Here is a 20,615-nt window from a genome sequence, read left to right on the forward strand (position 1 = left end):
GGGTCACCACTCTGCGGCCAAAAAAGAAAAATGAACTTTGGAACATGGAACATACGCTATTTTCTGCTAGTAGCATGAGGCTATCTGCATTTCTTAAACTATTCATATTCCTTTCTCCAGTTTTCATGCCCATTTTCTCTTAATTTAATCCTGCTTTATGTACAATGTGTTCAGCGTACATTTTAAATAAATAAGATGGTCAAATGTATCCTTCCCTGACACCTTGCTAATTGGGAACCATTCACTTTCTCTGTATTCTAACCTGATGGTAACCTCATCCATTTTAAAAGAGCAATCCATAGTTCTACACAATCAAAGGTTTTACATGTTAAGCCCAAGCTGTTTTTTTCAGAAATTCTTGAATGCATTCCATTATCCAATGTACATTTGCAACATGATCCCTAGTTCCTCTTCCTTTCCTGAGCCCAGTTTGGACATCTGGCATTTCTTTAATCTATACATGTAAAAAAAAACTTTGTTGCGGAATGTTGCATCACTTTGTTTGCATGGGAAATTAAAACAAGTGTCCTATGAATAATGCAATCACTGGTGTTTCCTTTCTTGTATATTGAACCTTTCCCATTTTTGAGCCATTCTACATGGATTATATGTGAATCTTAGGTCCCTCCTCCATTGCCATATAAACCAGTTCAAATCAGATAATCTGGATTTTATATGGCAGTGTAGAAGGGGCCTCTTAGCGCTGGAATAGCATGTTCATATGCTGTGGACAACAGCCTGTTAATGACATATACAATTGTACAAAGGATTATGTTGTTGGAAGAAACAATCAGTACTTGGCTTAGGAAAACACTGGTAACCAAATGGTTTTCTAATCTGCTCTTCGCCAATCATAGAAGACATCTACACTGACCATTTAGATTGGTATGAAACTGGCAGCAAAGTAAGCAGTTTCGTATACAGATTATTATATAGTTGGGAAGTTCTGGAACTGGTTCAAGGCCTGGATGGCATATAGAGGCTGGTCTCAGATTGGTTTTATAATGTGTAGGATCCACAGCTTCATGCTCATGGGAATACCAGGTGGGGTTTTTTATCTTTGCCCCACATGTGCAGATCACTTACCCTTTAATTAATTTCACCATGTGATGTAGTGTACACTCAGGTGTTCTGATGCTCATGATGGGCTCTATTTCAGAGTATCCCTTGACTTTGGTTATCACAGTTTAAAGTCCTTAATGATGCACGTTTTCATGATTTTCATCACAATACAACACTGTCAAGCTGCTTCAAACTGCATTCAATGACCAGTGTAGATGTGCCCATAGAATAGCCATCCAGTTCAGGGGGCTCTTCAGTAAAACAATAATCCTGAAGGAATGAATGGGCAACCTCTGCAGAGTTCCGCTTATGAAACTCTTATGCTGAATAATGAAGGCTCTTGGCTTCTGGGTGCCATAAAAGAGTGGGTTTGGGTGGTAGAGGAGATGATGGAGGATTTTAAAAGTAAGGAGCTTGTACTGGGTGTTCAGACAAATAGGAAGTGTAGCATAGGAGGTGTGCTTTATAGAAGTGAGGGAAGGGTTTTTTTTGGGGGGGGGGTTCATGTCAGGAGCAGCCTGAGTCGCTTCTGGTGTGAGAGAATTGGCTGTCTGAAAGGACGTTGCCCAGGGGACGCCCGGATGTTTTTCATGTTTTTACCATCCTTGTGGGAGGCTTCTCTCATGTCCCCACATGGAACTGGAGCTGGCACAATATAAGACAAGATAAGTGATTGTCATTATGGTGAGTGATGAAGTATTGTGGCTTTATGAGGACACAGGTTGAGCATCCCTTATCCAGAATTTTGAAATCTGAAGTAGTCTAAATTGTCTGTGGCTGAGGTTGTGACACCATTGCTTTCTGATGGTTCAGTGTACACAAACTTTGGTTCATGCAGATGCTCAGCTCCTGTTAGGGCCCAGATTTCTTATAACACTGAATGACACATCATTTTTGCACAAGGAGGTGCTTTGCTTTCAATTCCGTCAAGTGGAGCTGGGCAAAAATACAAATCTGAAGGCAAAGATCCTTGAAGAGGGGAGGGAGAGAGACAGGCTTCCTGTTTGCATGTTCTTTTATGAATATCACCCCAATTACAGAAGAAAACATTGTGATGTCCTGTTCCTGGAAATGAATGCAGAATTGGCTGTATGTCATATTAATAAAGCAGTAGAATTCTTGCCACATCCACCTTGGTTGGTGGGAAAAACATAAAATATATTGAAATATATATTCTGTCATGTAAACATTTCAGTGGTTGCATTGTTAGCCTCCTGGGTATGAGGATGAGAACAAACAGAGACAGGCAACTTCTACAGACAGGTTTTGTTTTGGAGATATATATAAAGTAGAGTCTCACTTATCCGACACTCGCTTATCCAAGCCTCTGGATAATCCAAGCCATTTTTGTAGTCAATGTTTTCAATACATCGTGATATTTTGGTGCTAAATTTGTAAATACAGTAATTACAACAAATTTTAATGTATAATGAACTACTTTTTCTGTCAAATTTGTTGTATAACATGATGTTTTGGTGCTTAATTTGTAAAATCATAACCTATTTTGATGTTTAATAGGCTTTTTCTTAATCTCTCCTTATTATCCAACATATTCGCTTATCCAACGTTCTGCTGGCCCATTTATGTTGGATAAGTGAGACTTTACTGTATATGAAAGTATATCCTGTAAATGTTAAAGGTGTACCTGGTGTCTCTTTGACATTCAAAGATAGCTCTACACTTTATTATATTCCATAACAAAGAATACTCCCCATATACCATCTTGGTATTCACTTATCAGTCTTGCTTCCTGACAGAGAAGGGAACTATTTCTATTTGCATTATACATCTTGGTTTACACTGTCTGCAATAATGGTAATTTAATAAATAAAGCTATTGATTGTCTTCTTGAAAGGTGATTTTCAAGTTTAGATAAATTTTGAAGTAAACTTCTGAACAAACTCAGGAAACATTTTTAACTGGCTAAAAAAAATATATACTTTGGCAACAGAACATATTTGGAATGGTGATACATAGCAGGCATAAACAAGAGAACCCAGAATTATCTCAATCAGCAAATTTCAAAGTCAGGTCAAAATGCATCTATGGATTTACTATTTACTCAATTTTTTCCTCATTGCATATACCTGAAAAAGCACATTTTAAAACATTTAAAAAAGTATTTTAAGTTAGGCTTATTCAAAGCTTTTTCGTCTTCGATTGGTATTCTTCTTATTATCACTTTCCAACTCCCTTAAAAGTGACATAATTTCTCTATGTTTGAAACAGGGCAGCATTTTGTGTTCTTGACTGCTCCTAAGAACTATCGTTTAGGGGAGGAAATGTGCCAACCAGTCCTCATCCTTCTCCAGTACAGTTTCAAAGCAGCCTTTGAGTCTGCAAGAGCAGGACAGTCTGAGAATGTTGGAATAAAATGTCACAAGATCCCTCTCTTGACCCTCTCCACTGATAATGGGGGAGGGGGGGGGAATCCCGTCATGACTATTTGTCTAAAATGTGTACATTTCTCATGACATTTAAACAAAGAGAAGGAGGGCACCCAAAGCAACACAAATACCTATGAACTGCAACAGCAAGGCCAATTGTGAATTCAAAGGCAGTATTGTAGTGACATTGTGCCAATTGTCATTTACAAGTTTTTTTTTTCCATCATAGCCTCGATGGTTGGAACTCCTCTTCAAAAACTTCATCACCATTGGTATGTTCATATGCAGGGGGTGGCGTGAGGGGCTCTAGCCGTTCTAGGCGCTCTTCAGACCCCTTGAGTTCATGGTTATCTGAGAACACCCGCTGCAGTCTTGGGGGGAGTACCAGCCTTAGGCGTACCCTTGGGTTCATGTCTGCTTCTGAGGCACGCCGTGTGCCTGGTGCCACCGAGACACGGACTGTCTCCACCACAGTCTCGGTGAGGACAGGAGGCTCGATAACCACGCTGTAGGGAGGGGGATCCGGCAGGGTTGTGCCAGGAGTAGATGTAATTGTCCAGATCGTTGGTGTTGCATCTGAGATGTAGCCAGTAGCCACCACTTCCTCATATGCTGGTGTCTCATAGGCTGCATTATTTCTACAGGTGAAAAAGAAGAAAAAGTGAGGGGACAGAGTTTAAATCCGATCATTGTAATAGCATTCCATTTCAATGAGAGACAGTTCATTGTGTCCTTTCTGCCACCTGATCTCCACAGTCACATTCAGGGCCCCTTCTACACTGCCATATAATTCAAATTATCGAAGAAGATAATCCACATTATCATCTTTGAACTGGATTATATGAGTCCAAACTGCCATCTAATCCAGTTCAAAGCAGAAAATCTAGATTTTATATGACAGTTTAAAAGGGACCTGAGTCTAATCCAGCTACAGCTGAATGCTTTTCTAAACCAAAGATCAGACTGATTCTGTCCAATTTATTGGTTTGGAACTGCTACAGAATATAAACAGATACTCATTAGGACCAGATACTGTTGCAATAGATCCTTCTTTGGCTATGGAAAAGGGATAATACAGTAGAGTCTCACTTATCCAAACTAAACGGGCCGGCAGAAGCTTGGATAAGCGAACATGTTGGATAATAAAGAGGGATTAAGGAAAAGCCTATTAAACATCAAATTAGGTTATGATTTTACAAATTAAGCACCAAAACTTCATGTTATACAACAAATTTGACAGAAAAAGTAGTTCAATACACAGTAATGTTATGCTGTAATTACTGTATTTACGAATTTAGCACCAAAATATCACGATATATTGCAAACATTGACTACAAAAATGGCTTGGATTATCCAGAGGCTTGGATAAGTGAGACTCTACTGTACTTGGAGTGCACACAGTAAAATCTTCAGGAAAAATTCAGAGAGAAATCTCCAAGAGCTCAATAGCTAGCTGCTTTTTTTTAGGCCCCATCGACACTGCCATATAAAATCCGGATTATCTGCTTTGAACTGGATTGTATAGCAGCATAGACACAGATAATCCAGTTCAAAGCAGATAATTTGGATTATTTTCTAGGATAACATGGATTACAGTAGAGTCTCACTTATCCAACACTCGCTTATCCAACATTCTGGATTATCCAACACATTTTTGTAGTCAATGTTTTCCATACATTGTGATATTTTGGTGCTAAATTCATAAATACAGTAATTACTACTTAGCATTACTGCATATTGAACTACTTTTTCTGTCAAATTTGTTGTATAACACGATGTTTTGGTGCTTAATTTGTAAAATTATAACGTAATTTGATGTTTAATAGGCTTTTCCTTAATCCCTCCTTATTATCCAACATATTCGCTTATCCAACGTTCTGCTGGCCCGTTTATGTTGCATAAGTGAGACTCTACTGTATATGGCAGTGTAGATCCAGCCGTAGAGAAAATCCAAACTACTTTGGTGCTCTCTGGCCCCTTCTACACTGCCATATAAAATACAGATTATCTGCTTTGAATGGATTATATGATAGACACAGATAATCCAGTTTAAATAAAATAATCTGGATTATTTGCTCTGATATCTTGGATTATATGGCAGTGTAGATCCAGCAATATAGAAAACCCAGACTATTTTGCATTTTCTTTCTCTCTCTGATCTTATTTGTCTCTATCTGTCTAGATATATATAGCTGTCTTCGGGGATTCAATAAAAACATAATTCGATGATAATTATATGATACGTATGAAAAATCAGTTTAATTATTGCATATTGCCTAAAGCCTGTATGTATTGATTTAACCTCTATGCTTGTGATGCCTCATGGGCCTTGTAGTCCTGTTCCAAGTGCCATCGTGGCAGATGAAGACGAAAACATGGGGTTTTTGCCGGTTCAACAAGAGCCGGAGTCTTTTCACCTGCTGGATGTTGATGTTTGTACCCAAGAATTCAGTAAAACAGACCTTGGACATTCCTCGCCTCCGTTCCCTAGGAGAGAGTCCTATTGTGCTGACAGAGGAGTGAGGGAACAGAATCGCAGGAGTTTACGGATTGCTGCCAAACAACAGGCTGATTAGACCTGCTTCCCTTGGGAAATTCTAAGGAGTCTTGCATCTGGACAAAGTTGGGTTTCGCTTCCCGTTCTCTAGGGAAAGAGGTTGTTGGCGGGAAAACGAGACCCCAATATAGGTGCCTGACGCGGGAGAATCTTTGCGGAGTCAACAGAGCAGCTTCAGGAGTGAGATCGTGTGTGGACTTCGTAACCCCAGTTCCTTGCTTCCCGGATCAAGAATTCAAGTACTGCCTTGCCTTGCTTTTAACCACGGATCTTGTTCCAAGAATCACTGTTTGCCTTGTTCCTAGTCACGGACCTTGTTAAAGAACCAAGATTATTTCCAGCCTTGTTGTCAAGCTACCTTGGACTCCTAAGCCTCTGGCATTTCCCCACACTATTGCTTGGCAATAGTGTGTGTTTCGGTATTGGATTTAAACTTTGAACTCTAATATCATTTATTGGACAATACATTTTTGGACTATTTTTGACCTCATTTGAAAGGTCTGCTTCTGAACTATATTCTTCACTTGTTTTTATTACTTTTATACATTTCCTTAATAAAGATATTAGAAAGAGATTGGCCTCCATGTATGGTTCTTGGTGCCCTGCTGCCAGGGGTCTGACAATGCTATACATTGCAAGTTTCTAAAGTTTTGTGGGGAAAATGCCAAGTTCTCTTGGAAATATAGAACAACTTTCAAATATAAGAAACCATAAAACATCTGGTCTCTTAGGAAGTCATTTCAGGAATACCATAACCCTGGAACATGCCTCAGATTTTTGGGCTATAGAAGAGATAAATAATATTGAAGGGAAGATGAGAAAATTGTCTTAAGGAAAGAGTGGGCTTTTATATTAAAATATTTGGTTCTTTTGGCTCATTTAGAATCTTGTTTTTCTCCCAATCCTGTAAATTTCCTCACTGTTTTTTGACTGTACTCTTCCCCTAGAACCCAGTTGCGTAGATACCTCTTTGAATATCATGTACTTTCCCTTTTTGATCTGACTACCTGCTAACACAGAAATAACCTTGAAAGTCTAGTTCACATGTTTCATTTTGTCCAACAAATGGAAAAATATTCTCGGCTTCAGAAATTTCTGCAGTCAGATTTGAAATCAGTGCATACAAGTTCCAGATGTACAAAAATGTATGTTTATGTAATGTTAGGTTTCATCATATAATTATGTTGTTCTTTTATAGTCATGTTTTTATGTAGCCTCTGAAGAAGGGCTAAAAAAATCCACATGGGACTTTTTAATGGTAAATTTGTCCAAGCATTCTGGAGGAAAGGAATGGCTTTAACAAAGGTTTTCACAAAGCAAGCTTCTATAAGACAGGAGCAAAATTTAAAACGATCTTAACTGATTGGAGAGATGGGCGAAAACTAACAGAATGAAGTTCAACAGAGACAAATGCTAGATACTCAGCCAGAAAAAAAAGAAATGCAAAGAGACAGAATGGGGGATGCCTGGCTTGACGGCAGTATGTGTGAAAAAGATCATGGAGTCCTCATGGACAACTAGCTAAACATGAGCCAATAATGTGACGCAGCAGCTAAAAAGGCCAATGGGATTTTGGGCTGCATAAATAGGAATCTAGTGTCTAGATCCAAGGAAGTCACGCTACCCCTCTATTCTGGGGGTATTCCAGGTCAGACCACACCTGGAATACTGTGTCCAATTCTGGGCACTGCAATTGAAGGGAGATGTTGACAAGCTGGAAAGTGTCCAAAGGAGGGCAACTAGAATGATCAAGGGTCTGGAGAACAAGCTCTGTGAGGAGCGGCTTAAAGAGCTGGATATGTTTAGCTTGCAGAAGAGAAGGCTGAGAGGAGACATGATGGCCATATATGTATAATATGTATAATATATATAATATAATATATGTATAAGATCGTATAATATGTGAGGGGAAGTCATAGGAGGGGGCAAGCTTGTTTTCTGCTGCCATGGAGACAAGGACGCGGAACAACGGCTTCAGGAAGGGAGATTCCACCTGAACATTAGAAAGAACTTCCTCACAGTGAGAGCTGTTCAGCAGTGGAACTCTCTGCCCCAGAGTGTGGTGGAGGCTTTTTCTTTGGAGCTTTTAAGCAGAGGCTGGATGGCCATCTGTCGGGGGTGCTTTGAATGTGGTTTTCCTGCTTCTTGGCAGGGGGTTGGACTGGATGGCCCAGGAGGACTCTTCCAACTCTATGATTCTATGATTTCCACTAAAATATGGTTCCAGTCTACATAATAATTGTATTATGGATTGGATCCCTCGTGTAATATGTGGGGCCTACTGTATTGAACACATGACAACATATGAGCAAGCAGCCTTCAGAAAGGCTGAAAGAAATATATTTGGGAGCAGATAAAACTTTAATAACAGTTAAAGACACAGGTCCCCCTGGGGGAGAAGAGCAGTATATAAAATAAATAAATAAATAAATAAATAAATAAATAAATAAATAATTTACTGTGAATTAATCCACAAGTGGGCAAAATGTGGCTTTTTATTAATTATTTTTGCTAATAACCAATGTTTGAACCTTTTGTGATGCTTCCAGTTTCTTCTGTGGGTTTTAATTGTCTGTTTGCTGTAAACCATTCCAAACACAATGTACCTGCCATAATGTAATATAGGGTTAAAGTAACTAGCAAAATCAGTGAAGTGCACTATGCTAGCTCTTGTTTATAGGATAAGGTGAATGCATTATATGCCAGTGTAAATGAAATTGCAAATTGTAGTTCGTTTTTTCAAAGATAAGCAAATTATGTCATATATGGTGAGAAGGAAGCACGCATCCTTGAAATTTTATGTTTTCGTTCATATATATCTGAGCTAACTGTGTGTAGAGGGTTTTTAAAATCGTGGTTGTTTTAAAAATGGGGATACAACTTTACACCTGGAATACGTATAGAAAGCATTATGGAATTCACTGGCTGAAGATGAGGTCATCATTAAAAAGAGAAGACAAGCTAATGGAGAATGACTAAATAATTGGCTGTTAGCCACTATAGTCGTATAGACCCTCCATGTTCAGAAGCAATATATCTATGAACTGTAATTTCTGAAAACCAACTGTATTGATAGGCCTTTGCCTTCATGTCCAACTTGTAAATGTTCCAAAATAACTAGTCAGGTCAGTAGTAGAGTTGGAATACCACACCTGATAGATCTGTTACTCTGATCTAAAAATCCTTTTCTCATTGTTTACCTTATTTGTTGTTTGTGTCGATTACCAGCCTGTGGTTTGAAGTTAATTTATAAGAAGGAAGGAAGGAAGGAAGGAAGGAAGGAAGGAAGGAAGGAAGGAAGGAAGGAAGGAAAGAAGGAAAGAAGGAAAGAAGGAAGGAAGGAAGGAAAATTGAAATGCAATTGCTCACCCTGCTTGACTCGATCTCCTTGGAACTGTGTGGTTTTCTTGTGCTGGATTCTGATGCTTTATATACTGCTCTACTATCACAGAAATGAGGTAGCCCAGCAAACACAGGGCCCCGATTGCAAGGAAGAAAAACCCCACAGGGTTAATATCATTGGATACAGATAGCATAGTTATTCCGATAAGAAGGGTGACAGTGAAGAACACCAGCAATGTTTGACGGAGGCTCCTCCAGTGTGTCGCTGACAGCATGGCAAGGCGATTGGTAATAATGGCAGCCAACAAGAAGAGACTGGACAGTGTAGTGCACAGACATCTGTAAAAGAGATGGAAATGCAAGGACCACAAATGAAGTCACACATAAGCATCGAACCCAAACACACCGAACATATGATAAATTATATGACATGATGAATATATGTTGAACATCCCTGATCCAGAATTCTAATATCGTCCAAAATCTAAAATTGTAGGTAACTGAAATAGGGATGAGATTTTTATGGCTCAGTGGACTTGATGCTTGGCTGCATGCTTCTTTTCTTTTAAAATTTTGCAGTGCAAGGAATTTTCCAGATATTGCTGGACTGCAACTACAAGAATCTAACAAAATCTGGAAGGACATGAAATTGCTTGCGCCAATAAAGAAAGGACAATTTGCCAAAAGTAACATGATTAAAATAAAAATACTCTTGCTATAGATAAAGGTTTCCCCCTGACATTAAGTCCAGTCGTGTCCGACTCTGGGGGTTGGTGCTCATCTCCATTTCTAAGCCGAAGAGCCGGCGTTGTCCGTAGACACCTCCTAGGTCATGTGACCGGCATAACTGCATGAAGCGCCGTTACCTTCCTGTCACAGCGGTACCTATTGATCTACTCATGTTTTCCAACTGCTAGGTTGGCATAAGCTGGGGCTAACAGCAGGAGCTCATCCTGCTCCCTGGATTTGAACCGCTGACCTTTTGCAATAGTAGGGTATAAATATGTTTCAAGATTATTTTGAAATATAAATATTCCTTTATTTAAGGCAAAAAAAACCTACAAACAAAGTTAAAAACTTGGCATGATACTAAATGTCCTTTGACCAATATCTGACCACTTGGAGTGCCTCTGGTGTTGCTATAAGAAGGTCTTTCATTGTGCATGTGGCAAGGCTCACAATTGGTTTTTTAAAAAAATACATTACAACTGTACCCTCAGATCGATTCTGACATGATAAATAAAATTTAAGGCAAAGTTCTACAAAAGAGTCACATGTTGACATTTACTAAGTGAGTTTTTGAAGCTTTTGGGGGTTGGGCCTCATTTATATATGATATCACTGCACAAAAGATGTCAGATTACATAAACATGCTGAACTCTCCAGGGATTGAAACTGCTTTGGGCTGGATCTATACTGTCAAATAATCCAAATTATCAAATCAAATAATCCACATTATCTGATTTGAACTGGATTAAACGAGTCTATACTGCCATATAATCCAGTTCAAAGCAGATAGTCTGGATTTTATATGGCAGTATAGAAGGGGGCATCAATCTATATTGAACCTGTTGTTGAATTCATAGTAGAAATCCCAGCAGTTTCCCCTTTACTTATATTCTAATTTTAAGAGCTCAAGATCTTCCCATCCTAAATAGTAAAGAACATTTACATCTACACAGTAAGTACATCTAGAATTAGAAAATAATAATTGTATATTTTAATAGGATATCATATTGGTATATTATAACAAAAACTGAACAAAAATGACACTTCCATTGTCAAGAGTCAGACGCCAGTTAACAAACAAAACAGAGTTTATTTCGAAGATAAGCCAAAAATAACATAAACACAGAAAGTATCCTTGAAACACTTCACTTATCAGTGTTTCAAGAGTAGTTTGGACAAAAATAACTCAAAAACAAGTCACGCTATTTTCCCATGCTGGCATTCAATAAAAACTAAAAGACGCTTCAATTCAGCTTTGGAAAACAAATAGAGTTGACTGCAAGAAAATATGCAAAATAAACGAAGGCTTGAAACCTTCCAGAAGCTGCAGAGTATAACTGAAAGTGCAAAAGCCTCTTTTGGTTCCAAACCGTTTCTGAAAACAGACAGCCAGCTCTGCGGATTTAAAGGGACAGTTCCCAAAAGAAAAACAGCAAACTGGCTTGAAAACAAACAAACTAGAAGAGCAGTAAACTGCTTCCACGGTGCAGATAAAGCTGAAAGCTTCAAAGGGATGATGAATAGCCGTCGTCAGGAAAATCCAAGGTCAGGTCAGGAGGCAGCAGCAAATTCCGAAAGGCAAACCAGTAGTCAGAAGCCGGGAGTAGTCGTCAGTCAGAGGCCGTAGACAGAAGCCAGGTCAAATTCAATCCAAAGTCCGAAGAGGGTGCAGTCATCCAAACCAGGTCCACGATAAGACACAGCGAGAGCCAAGCCAGATGGTATCAGCAGATCCGAATCACAGTCCAAGTCCAGTCTTCACGGAAACACAGAGATCCCAATGGCGCCTCAGCAACACCTTGCCACACGCAAAGTGCAGTGGCCAAACATTCCCATTTTATTCCCCTTTCCTCCTGGGTGGCCAAACACTCACACCCAAACTCCAGGTGTCCCAAATCTACTCAGAGTCTGAACTCCACACAGCTAGAGCTCGTGGATCCAGAGTACCTAGCAATTCGTCGAAGTCCCAATCATCCTGCCCACACTTAGCCCCATGAACCTTCTCCAAGCATCCCAAGTGGGATCAGCTCCTGCAGAAACCCCAGGTTCCGTAGTATCCATAGGCCCCAAATTCCCAGACATCTCCGGTGGCTGTGCCCATTCAGTGCCCGCTTCCCCAGCCACCACCTGTTCCTCAGCATCCATTTCCCCAAACTCCCCATCTTAATCTTCCTCAGAAGATCCCCCATATAGCTCTCTAAGTCGCTTTCTGCGCAACTCCTCCAGTGAACCCTCATCATGAGGGTTTTTTCTTCCTCTACTAATCCCATCACCATCAACCATAATCCCCGAAGGCGCAGTCACAACATCCATACTGGCAGAAATCATTTGGTACAACTGTGCTGCACATGAAGTAAAACATGTTGTGTCTGTCTCTCGTGTAGCTTTTAAGGTCACCTATGATAATAAAGAAGTCATAACACACCTCAACATCATATACACTGTTTCCCCAAAAATAAGATGGGGTTTTATATTAATTTTTGCTCCAAAATATGCTTAAGAGCTTGTTTTCAGGGGCAGTCATTTTTCCAAATTGATGTTTTAAATGAATTATATCTGGGACTTATTTTTGAAATAGGGTTTATATTTCGAGCATCTTCAGAAATGCTAAAAAATCATGATAGCTCTTATTTTCGGAGTAGGTCTTATTTTTGGGAAAACATTTTGGGGAAACATGATGTAATAAGATTCAAACCTTGGTCATTTAGAGTTCTATTTTTAATGTTTATTTTATCTAATTTAAAAGTGTTTTGCTTGGGTAAGAAAAATCTCTTAGGGCCCTTCCACACAGCCATATAACCCGGAATATCAAGGGAGAAAATCCCACAATATTTGCTTTGAAATGGGTTATCTGAATCCACACCACCATATATTCCAGTTCAAAGCAAATAATGAGGGATTTTATTCAATTGTGTGGAAGGGGGCCCAGGTTTATGGGCCAGGCTGTAGTGCAGCTGGTTAGTACCCTGCAGCAATAAATCATTACTTACCAAAAGGTCATTGGGTCGAAGCCCGAGTCGGATTAAGCTTCTGACCATTTAATAGCCTAGCTTGCTACTCACCTAAGCAGCTCGAAAACAGCTGCAGCTGTGACTAGAAAATTTAGGTACCGCTTAATGTGGGGATGCTAATTTAACTTAATTTAAAAAAGGTTTCCCCTGACGTTAAGTCCAGTCATGTCTGGGGGTTGGTGCTCATCTCCATTTCTAAGCCGAAGAGCCAGCGTTGTCCGTAGACACCTCCAAGGTCATGTGGCTGGCATGACTGCATGGAGCGCCGTTACCTTCCCGTTGGAGCAGTACCTATTGATCTACTCACATTTGCATGTTTTCGAACTGCTAGGTTGGCAGAAGCTGGAGCTAACAGCGGCCGCTCACACTGCTCCCGGGGTTTGAACCTGAGACCTTTCAGTCTGCAAGTTCAGCAGCTCAGTGCTTTAACACACTTCGCTACCGGGGCTCCTTAACTTAATTTACGACACCATAAAACTGCCAGCATGTGAAGAGCAATGAGGAAGTACTATGATCAAAAAGGACTCGGTGTTACAGTGGATGTTGAAGTGGCAGCTCCCCCTGTGGCTGGAATCAAGCATACATACCCTCATGAAGCCGGAAGCTAGAAAATGTTAAAATTGCTTCTACTGTCTGTCTGTATATGTCGTATGTCTAATAATGGCATTGAATGTTTGCCATGTATATGTGCATTGTAATTGCTCTGAGTCCCCTTCGAGGTGGGAAGGATGGAATATAAATAGGGTAAATAAATTAAAAAAAAATTCCTGAAACTGAACTTAAAAAGAAAATCCAGTTGTTTCCATCTTGCGGAAATTGGCAGATTTAATTGAAATTAAATTCTGGCCCATAATTAATTTAATGAAAGTACAAAAGTTATACTCTACATTTCTAACAAAAGACACTCATTAAAGCAAAAGGAAAAAAAAGGCTCAGCAGCCCACCCAGCCTATTCTGATTTCACTGGTTTCCTTCTCCCGGGTGAACTTTTGTCTAATTCAGGCATGGTGTGCATGCACATATACACACAGCAGCATTTTCACATAACAAACCAAAGGAAGGAATGGAGCTCCTGGGCCCTCTACTGTCTGATTGTGTGTCATCTCACAGCCCCTTTGAGTTTTAGACAGCTGTTGTCAAGTGAACATATCCATGGTGCCGCTTCACCGTTGCTTCTTTTGGGCCACAAGGAATTCCAAACAAAAGAAGTGTTACTTTCCCTGGCTGTTTCGCAATAATGATAATAACATGCTTTAGAAAACAGCACAAAAACACAACTCAAGCTCTGTCTGTGCGTGCCTGAGCCTAGCTCTGTTGACAGCAAGAACACAGGAAAATTCCACTCTGTGGAGTCAGAGAGAGATGTTGGTTGTGAAACCTCAAGAAAAGGAAGAGGAAGGAACCAAATGTGGAAACTCGTCGCTGCGTTGAGTCTCCTTCTGGAAAGAAAAAGTGGGGTAGTAAAGGTTTTGCCCTGACATTAAGTCTAGTCGTGTCCAACTCTGGGGGTTGGTGCTCATCTCCATTTCTAAGGTGAAGAGCCGGTGTTGTCCGTAGACACCTCCAAGGTCATGTGGCCAGCATGACTACACGGAGCACCGTTACCTTCCCGCCGCAGCAATACCTATTGATTTATTCACATTTGCATGTTTTCGAACTGTTAGGTTGGCAGAAGCTAGGGCTAACAGCGGGAGCTCACCCCGCTCCCTGGATTCAAACCAGCGACCTTTCAGTCAGCAAGTTCAGCAGGTCAGCAGTTTAAACTGCTGTGCCACCGGGGGCTCCTAAAAGTGGAACAGTAATAATAATAATAATAATAATAATAATAATAATAATAATAATAATAATACATATGGGGCAGAAGTGAGAGGATTGCTTACATGTACAGTAAAACGCCTTTGTCTCCTAAGTTGCAGTGTTTACAATAGCAGATATAGGTATCAGTGCGTTTGTATCCAACCTTCCCATCAGTGAGCTCAAGATGACGCATATAACTCTCCTCCCTTTATCCTTTCAACAACCCAGTGACAAATCAGGCTGAAAGAAACAAACTCAGGCAAGGTCACCCACTAGGCATTCTGACTCAACAGATTTGAACCTGAATTTCCCAAGTCCATGGCAAACTCCAATACTATGTGTATCCACACTGTAGAATTATTATCATTTGATACCACATTAACTACCATAGACCCATCTTACAGAATCTTGGTACTTGTAGTTTGCTGAAGCATTAGCACTCTTTGCCAGAGGAGGTGAAAGACCTTGCAAAACTACGAATCTCATTATTCCATAGGATGGAGCTCCGGCACTTGAAGTGCTGTCAAACTGCTATAGCTCTGCATTGTGGATACACAACTCATTGGCTCCATTTAGCTGGACATTGAACAAAGTCCTAGTCCTAGAAACCAAGAAGATGAATGAGATAAATGTTGTAGTAAGAAGTTTTGAATGTTTTTATTGATTAAATCTTCTGGTAGACTGGACAGCGGTGATTCCATTTTAAGTACACCTGCTTTTTCACCAGGTTTATGGACTGTAGGAAAACCATCTGAGATTATCTTTGGTTGTATCTTTGGCTGCAGCTTGCTATGATTGTAGTGCATATATCAGAGACTACACAATTCAACTGGGAAAGCAAGCATCCCTATGATCCATATATATACAAGGATGATAGAAATTTTGGATTATTAAATGGGAGCCTAAATTTAGAAGTCTTCTCATGCCCCATCTACACTGCAATATAATCCAATTTCTGAATCCAAATTATCTGCTTTGAATTGGATTATATGGCAGTGTAGTCTCATATAAACCAGTTCAAAGTAGATAACCTAAATTCAGAAACTGGATTACATGGCAGTGCAGATCCAACTGCAGGCTCCATCTACACCAGGGGTCCCCAAACTAAGGCCCGGGGGCCGGATGCGGCCCATCGAAGCCATTTATCCGGCCCCCATGGCACAAGGGCATAAGTGGGTTAGGCTAAATGACCCAAGGGGTCTCTTCTTCTCTTACAACCCCTATTACTATTACTATTATTATTATTATTATTATTATTGACATTAAGGCTGGGTGGCCATTTGTCAGGGGTGCTTTGCTTGTGCTTTTGGTGCACAGAGGCAGACAGGGGTTGGATTTAATGGCCCAAGGTGTCTCTTCCAAGCCTCTTTATTAATTATTATTATTATTATTAACATTGAGGCTGGGTGGCCATCTGTCAGGGGTGCTTTGCTTGTGCTTTCGGTACACAAAGGCAGAAGGGGATTGGACTCAATGGCCCAAAGGGTCTCTTCCAACCCTCTTTTTATTATTATTGCTGTTATTATTATTATTATTATTATTATTATTATTATTATTATTATTATTAATTATTATTGCTCGGTGGTCAACTATAGTCCGGCCCTTCAACGGTCTGAAGGATTGTGAACTGGCCCCCTGCTTAAAAAGTTTGGGGACCCCTGATCTACACTGTCATATAAAATGCAGATTACCTGCTTTGAAATGGATTATATGGCAGTCTAGACCAGGCATGTACAAACTTTGGTCCTCCAGGTGTAGGAGTTGAATTCCATAACACCTGGAGGGCCAAAGTTTGCCCACGCCTGGTTTAGACTCATATAATTCAGTTCAAAGCAAATGATCTGTATTGTCTGCTTTGATCATCTGGATCACTGGTTCTCAACCTGTGGGTCCCCAAGTGTTTTGGCCTAAAACTCCCAGAAATCCCAGCCAGTTTACCAGCTGTTGGGATTTCTGGGAGTTGAAGGTTAAAACATCTGGGCACCCACAGGTTGAGAACCACTGAACTGGATTATAGGGCAGTGTAGATCCAGCCTCAGTCATTGAATCCATTGTACAGTCTGTGACTTTCTATTAGTCACCTTAATCTATTCCACAATACTATGAAGAAAAGTATGTGGGCTGTACTCACTGTCCTGAGAATGGAACACTTAAAAAAAATCTTTAAATGTTTTTAAATGTAAGATGATATATGCACATAAACACTACCAAATCTTTACTGATTAAAACACGGTATATACCCATAATAAAAATAATATTTTAAATCATAGATGTTGCAAACTAAAATTTAAAAGACAGGGTTTACTTGTTGACCTTTAAGATACTGTAGATTGCATTTATGATTCATGATTGTTGCAACCTAAGGATTAAGCATGTGCATATTCTCTGCAGCTGCTCAGATTCTCGTGATTTAAATGCCGTAATGTTTTTTCTATATATATTACAGGAAGTATTTTGTAAGATTTATGTGAAAAGACAAGCATGACAAGGCGATACCTACATGTGATGTTTAAAAGTTTCCCTATAAATTCTGTTAATTTTTTTTGTAAAAAAAATATCTGGGTGCAACAGGGGTGCTATTTTTCTGTCCAATGTATGCAGAAATTAGTTCATGGATTATACTGCAGACCTAATGGTAAATCCACCAAAGGCCGGGCTGTGGTGCAGGCTGGAAAGCAAGCCAGTTGCAACAAATCACTCTGACCAAGAGGTCATGAGTTCGAGGCCAGCCCGTGCCTGCGTCTTTTCTCTGACTCTGTTCTATGTTATGGTATTGAATGCTTGTCTTTATGTGTGCAATGTGATCCGCCCTGAGTCTCCTTCGGGGTGAGAAGGGCGGAATATAAATGCTGTAAATAATAAAATAAATAATAAATAAAGTTGGACTAATTTTCTGAAGGAAAATGCAGGTTGTTTCCAGACAGGAAACAATCAGGGCCAGCTAACACCTCCCAACGAAGGATTCTCCAAGGCAGGAAGCAGCCAGGCTTTGAAGCTGCAAGGGTGCTAATCAAGGTGGCCAACTGCAACATTCAAACTGGCCTCCAACAGACAAGAGTTCTTTCTCCCACCCTGGCCTTTTCCACAGATATATAAACCCCACTTGCCTAGTTTCCAACAGACGTCACAACCTCTGAGGATGCCTGCCACAGAAGTGGGCAAAACGTCAGGAAAGAATGCTTCTGGAACATGGCCAAAGAGCCCGGAAAGCTCATAGCAACACAATGCTCAGAATTGTTGTGTGGCTTCAGAGCATCAGCTATGTGGGACAGGAGAGCATGCGGCAAGCACATTGGAACAGTCACAAGGAAACCAATTCTGTAGTTGAACTGAACCTCTATTCAATTGTCCTGTTATACATACTAGTTTCCTTGCACACATCCAGCCACAGGGTTCAAACATGAATAGTCTCTTTCCCTGCCAAAGAGAAGGCACATCAAAAGCCATGTGAACTCACCAGACAAAAGTGTCCTACACCATCCCCAGCCATGAGCTCTTGCTGCTTGTTTTCATTGCCAGGCAACTGTCCACAATCTTCTTTGCTTCTGTTCCCAGCAGGGCAGGAAACGGCAACAGTGTCTCACCTTTCCTGTCTCTTTGCCCTTTAAGGGAACCTACCCAAGTCTACGAAGAAAAAGGCAAGTGTAGGCAGAGTAAACTCCAGTAGTAGATTTTGCCTCCTCTGTAGATTGTGTTTTGCTTTCCTCTTTTCTCTTCCCAGCCAAGCCACCTCGAGGGAACAGGAAGCTCACTGGGAGAAAGGGCGGTGTATACGAATGCGTGTGTAATCTGCTGTCCCTGCTCCTCTTTTCCTACCAGGGCCAAGATTTCTCATTTTTTAACAGAAAGCCTTCTGACATTTCCCCTCCGCAGGGTGGGGCCATATGCCCAGCCCCAGATCACATGGTCCTTTCATAAAACAATTTATGATCCATATAGAGGTATACACTATGCATTCTTCCTCCTTACATTGCATGCCGTGTACGAGTTTCACCCTGACTTTTGTACCACTAAGACAAGGGCTGGGGCGGTGTCTCTGTAGTTTATGGAAAGCGCATAGGGGGAAATGTAAGAGGGTAGATGCTGGCTCTCCTTGTAAAACTATTGCTACTGATTGAAAATGTCACCGACACCTTACTCAAACAAAAAACAGGAGAGTGCATATAAATTATATGTGCTGCCTGTTCTCAAGTCTTCACACAAAGTTGGCAGCTTCAGTTAGGTACATCAGTATTCTTCAAAATTTCTGTCTTCAAGGGACCCTGTCCCTAACCATTATCTGGCACGGAATTAGTTTCCATTGCTGAAAATTCTGGGAAATGTCCCAAAGCACATTCTCATTTTTTTAGAGTTTGAAAACAGCTGCTGAAAATGATTGTCCATAACTAGCTGGGCTTTTTGTCTCTTTTAGCCCAAGGACTGGAAACGATGGGGCTTCCTATTGCAAATCCTGTAAAATAAAACTAATCAGTTTACAATGACCATGGTACGTTGTTTTGACTGTTGAACTACAACTCTGGAGACTAATCAATTCTCTATTTGGCCATGAAAATCCATTGGAGCCCCTTCTACAGTGTCGTATAATCCATATTATCAAATCAGATAGTCCACATTCTCTGCTTTGAACTGGATTATATGAGTCTACACTGCTGTATAAAAGAACTGTTTTTGGAACTGTCTATTTTAATAGAACTGTTTTTGGTTTCTGTCTTATGATGTTGTTTTATTATGTTTTACTATGTTCAAGTTGTTGTATGATGTTTTGGACAATTGACTGGTTTTGCACAAATATTGGAAACCACCATGAGTCCTCTTGAGGAAATGGTGTGGGATATAAATAAAGTTTTATTATTATTATTACAGTAGAGTCTCCCTTATCCAAGCTAAACAGGCCGGCAGAAGCTTGGATAAGCGAATATCTTGGATAATAAAGAGGAATTAAGGAAAAGCCTATTAAACATCAAATTAGGTTATGATTTTACAAATTAAGCACCAAAACATCATGTTATACAACAAATTTGACAGAAAAGTAGTTCAATACGCAGTAATGTTATGTTGTAATTACTGTATTTACAAATTTAGCATCAAAATATCACGATATATTGAAAACATTGACTACAAAAATGGCTTGGATAAGTGAGACTCTACTGTATTATTATTATTATTATTATTATTATTATTATTATTATTATTATTATTACGCAAATCAAAGCAAATCTGAATTTTATATGGATTTGTAGAAGAGGCCTGGGTCACCATGGGTGGATCTCTAAATCCCAGAAAATCCCATGATAGGTTTGCATTAGGATCCCAATAACTCAGAAATGACATGAAGGCACAAAATAGCAGCAGCAAATTATTCTACAGTGTTTACTCATGTGTGGAGCCCCCGGCGGTGCAGCAGGTTAAACTGCTGAGCTGCTGAATTTGCTGACGAAATGGTTGGCAGTTCGAATTTGGGGAGCAGTGTGAACTCCCGCTGTTAGCCCCAGCTTCTGCCAATTTAGCAGTTCGAAAACATGCAAATGTGAGTAGATCAATAAGTACTGCTCCAGAGGGAAGGTAACAATAAAAGGAAATGTAACGGTGCTCCATGCAGTCATGCCGGCCACATGACATTGGAGGTGTCGACGGACAATGTTGGCTCTTCGGCTTAGAAATGGAGATGAGCACCAACTCCCAAAGTCGGATATGACTAGACTTAATGTCAGGGGAAAACCTTTAATTTTT

The 20,615-nt window shown here is 40.1% G+C and overlaps 1 protein-coding gene across 2 annotated transcripts; it reads right to left on the minus strand.

The window, feature by feature from the left end:
* Window positions 1-2,219: 2,219 nt before the first annotated feature.
* On the minus strand, window positions 2,220-18,924 carry tmem139 (transmembrane protein 139). Of its 2 annotated transcripts, XM_008119268.3 has the most exons (3): window positions 18,343-18,924; window positions 9,376-9,687; window positions 2,220-4,087 (listed from the first exon to the last, which is right to left on the minus strand). In XM_008119268.3, exons 2-3 carry the CDS (start codon window positions 9,621-9,623, stop codon window positions 3,673-3,675), a joined length of 663 nt encoding a protein of 220 aa, XP_008117475.1. In that variant the 5' UTR covers window positions 9,624-9,687; window positions 18,343-18,924; the 3' UTR covers window positions 2,220-3,672. The 2 variants fall into 2 exon arrangements, with proteins under 2 accessions (XP_008117475.1, XP_062827823.1); XM_062971753.1 differs by lacking the exon at window positions 18,343-18,924 and having other exon boundaries at window positions 9,376-9,809.
* Between the last annotated feature and the right edge of the window lie 1,691 nt (window positions 18,925-20,615).

This window comes from Anolis carolinensis, chromosome 2 (assembly GCF_035594765.1).
Source record: "Anolis carolinensis isolate JA03-04 chromosome 2, rAnoCar3.1.pri, whole genome shotgun sequence".
In the NCBI taxonomy this organism is placed as follows: domain Eukaryota; kingdom Metazoa; phylum Chordata; class Lepidosauria; order Squamata; family Dactyloidae; genus Anolis; species Anolis carolinensis.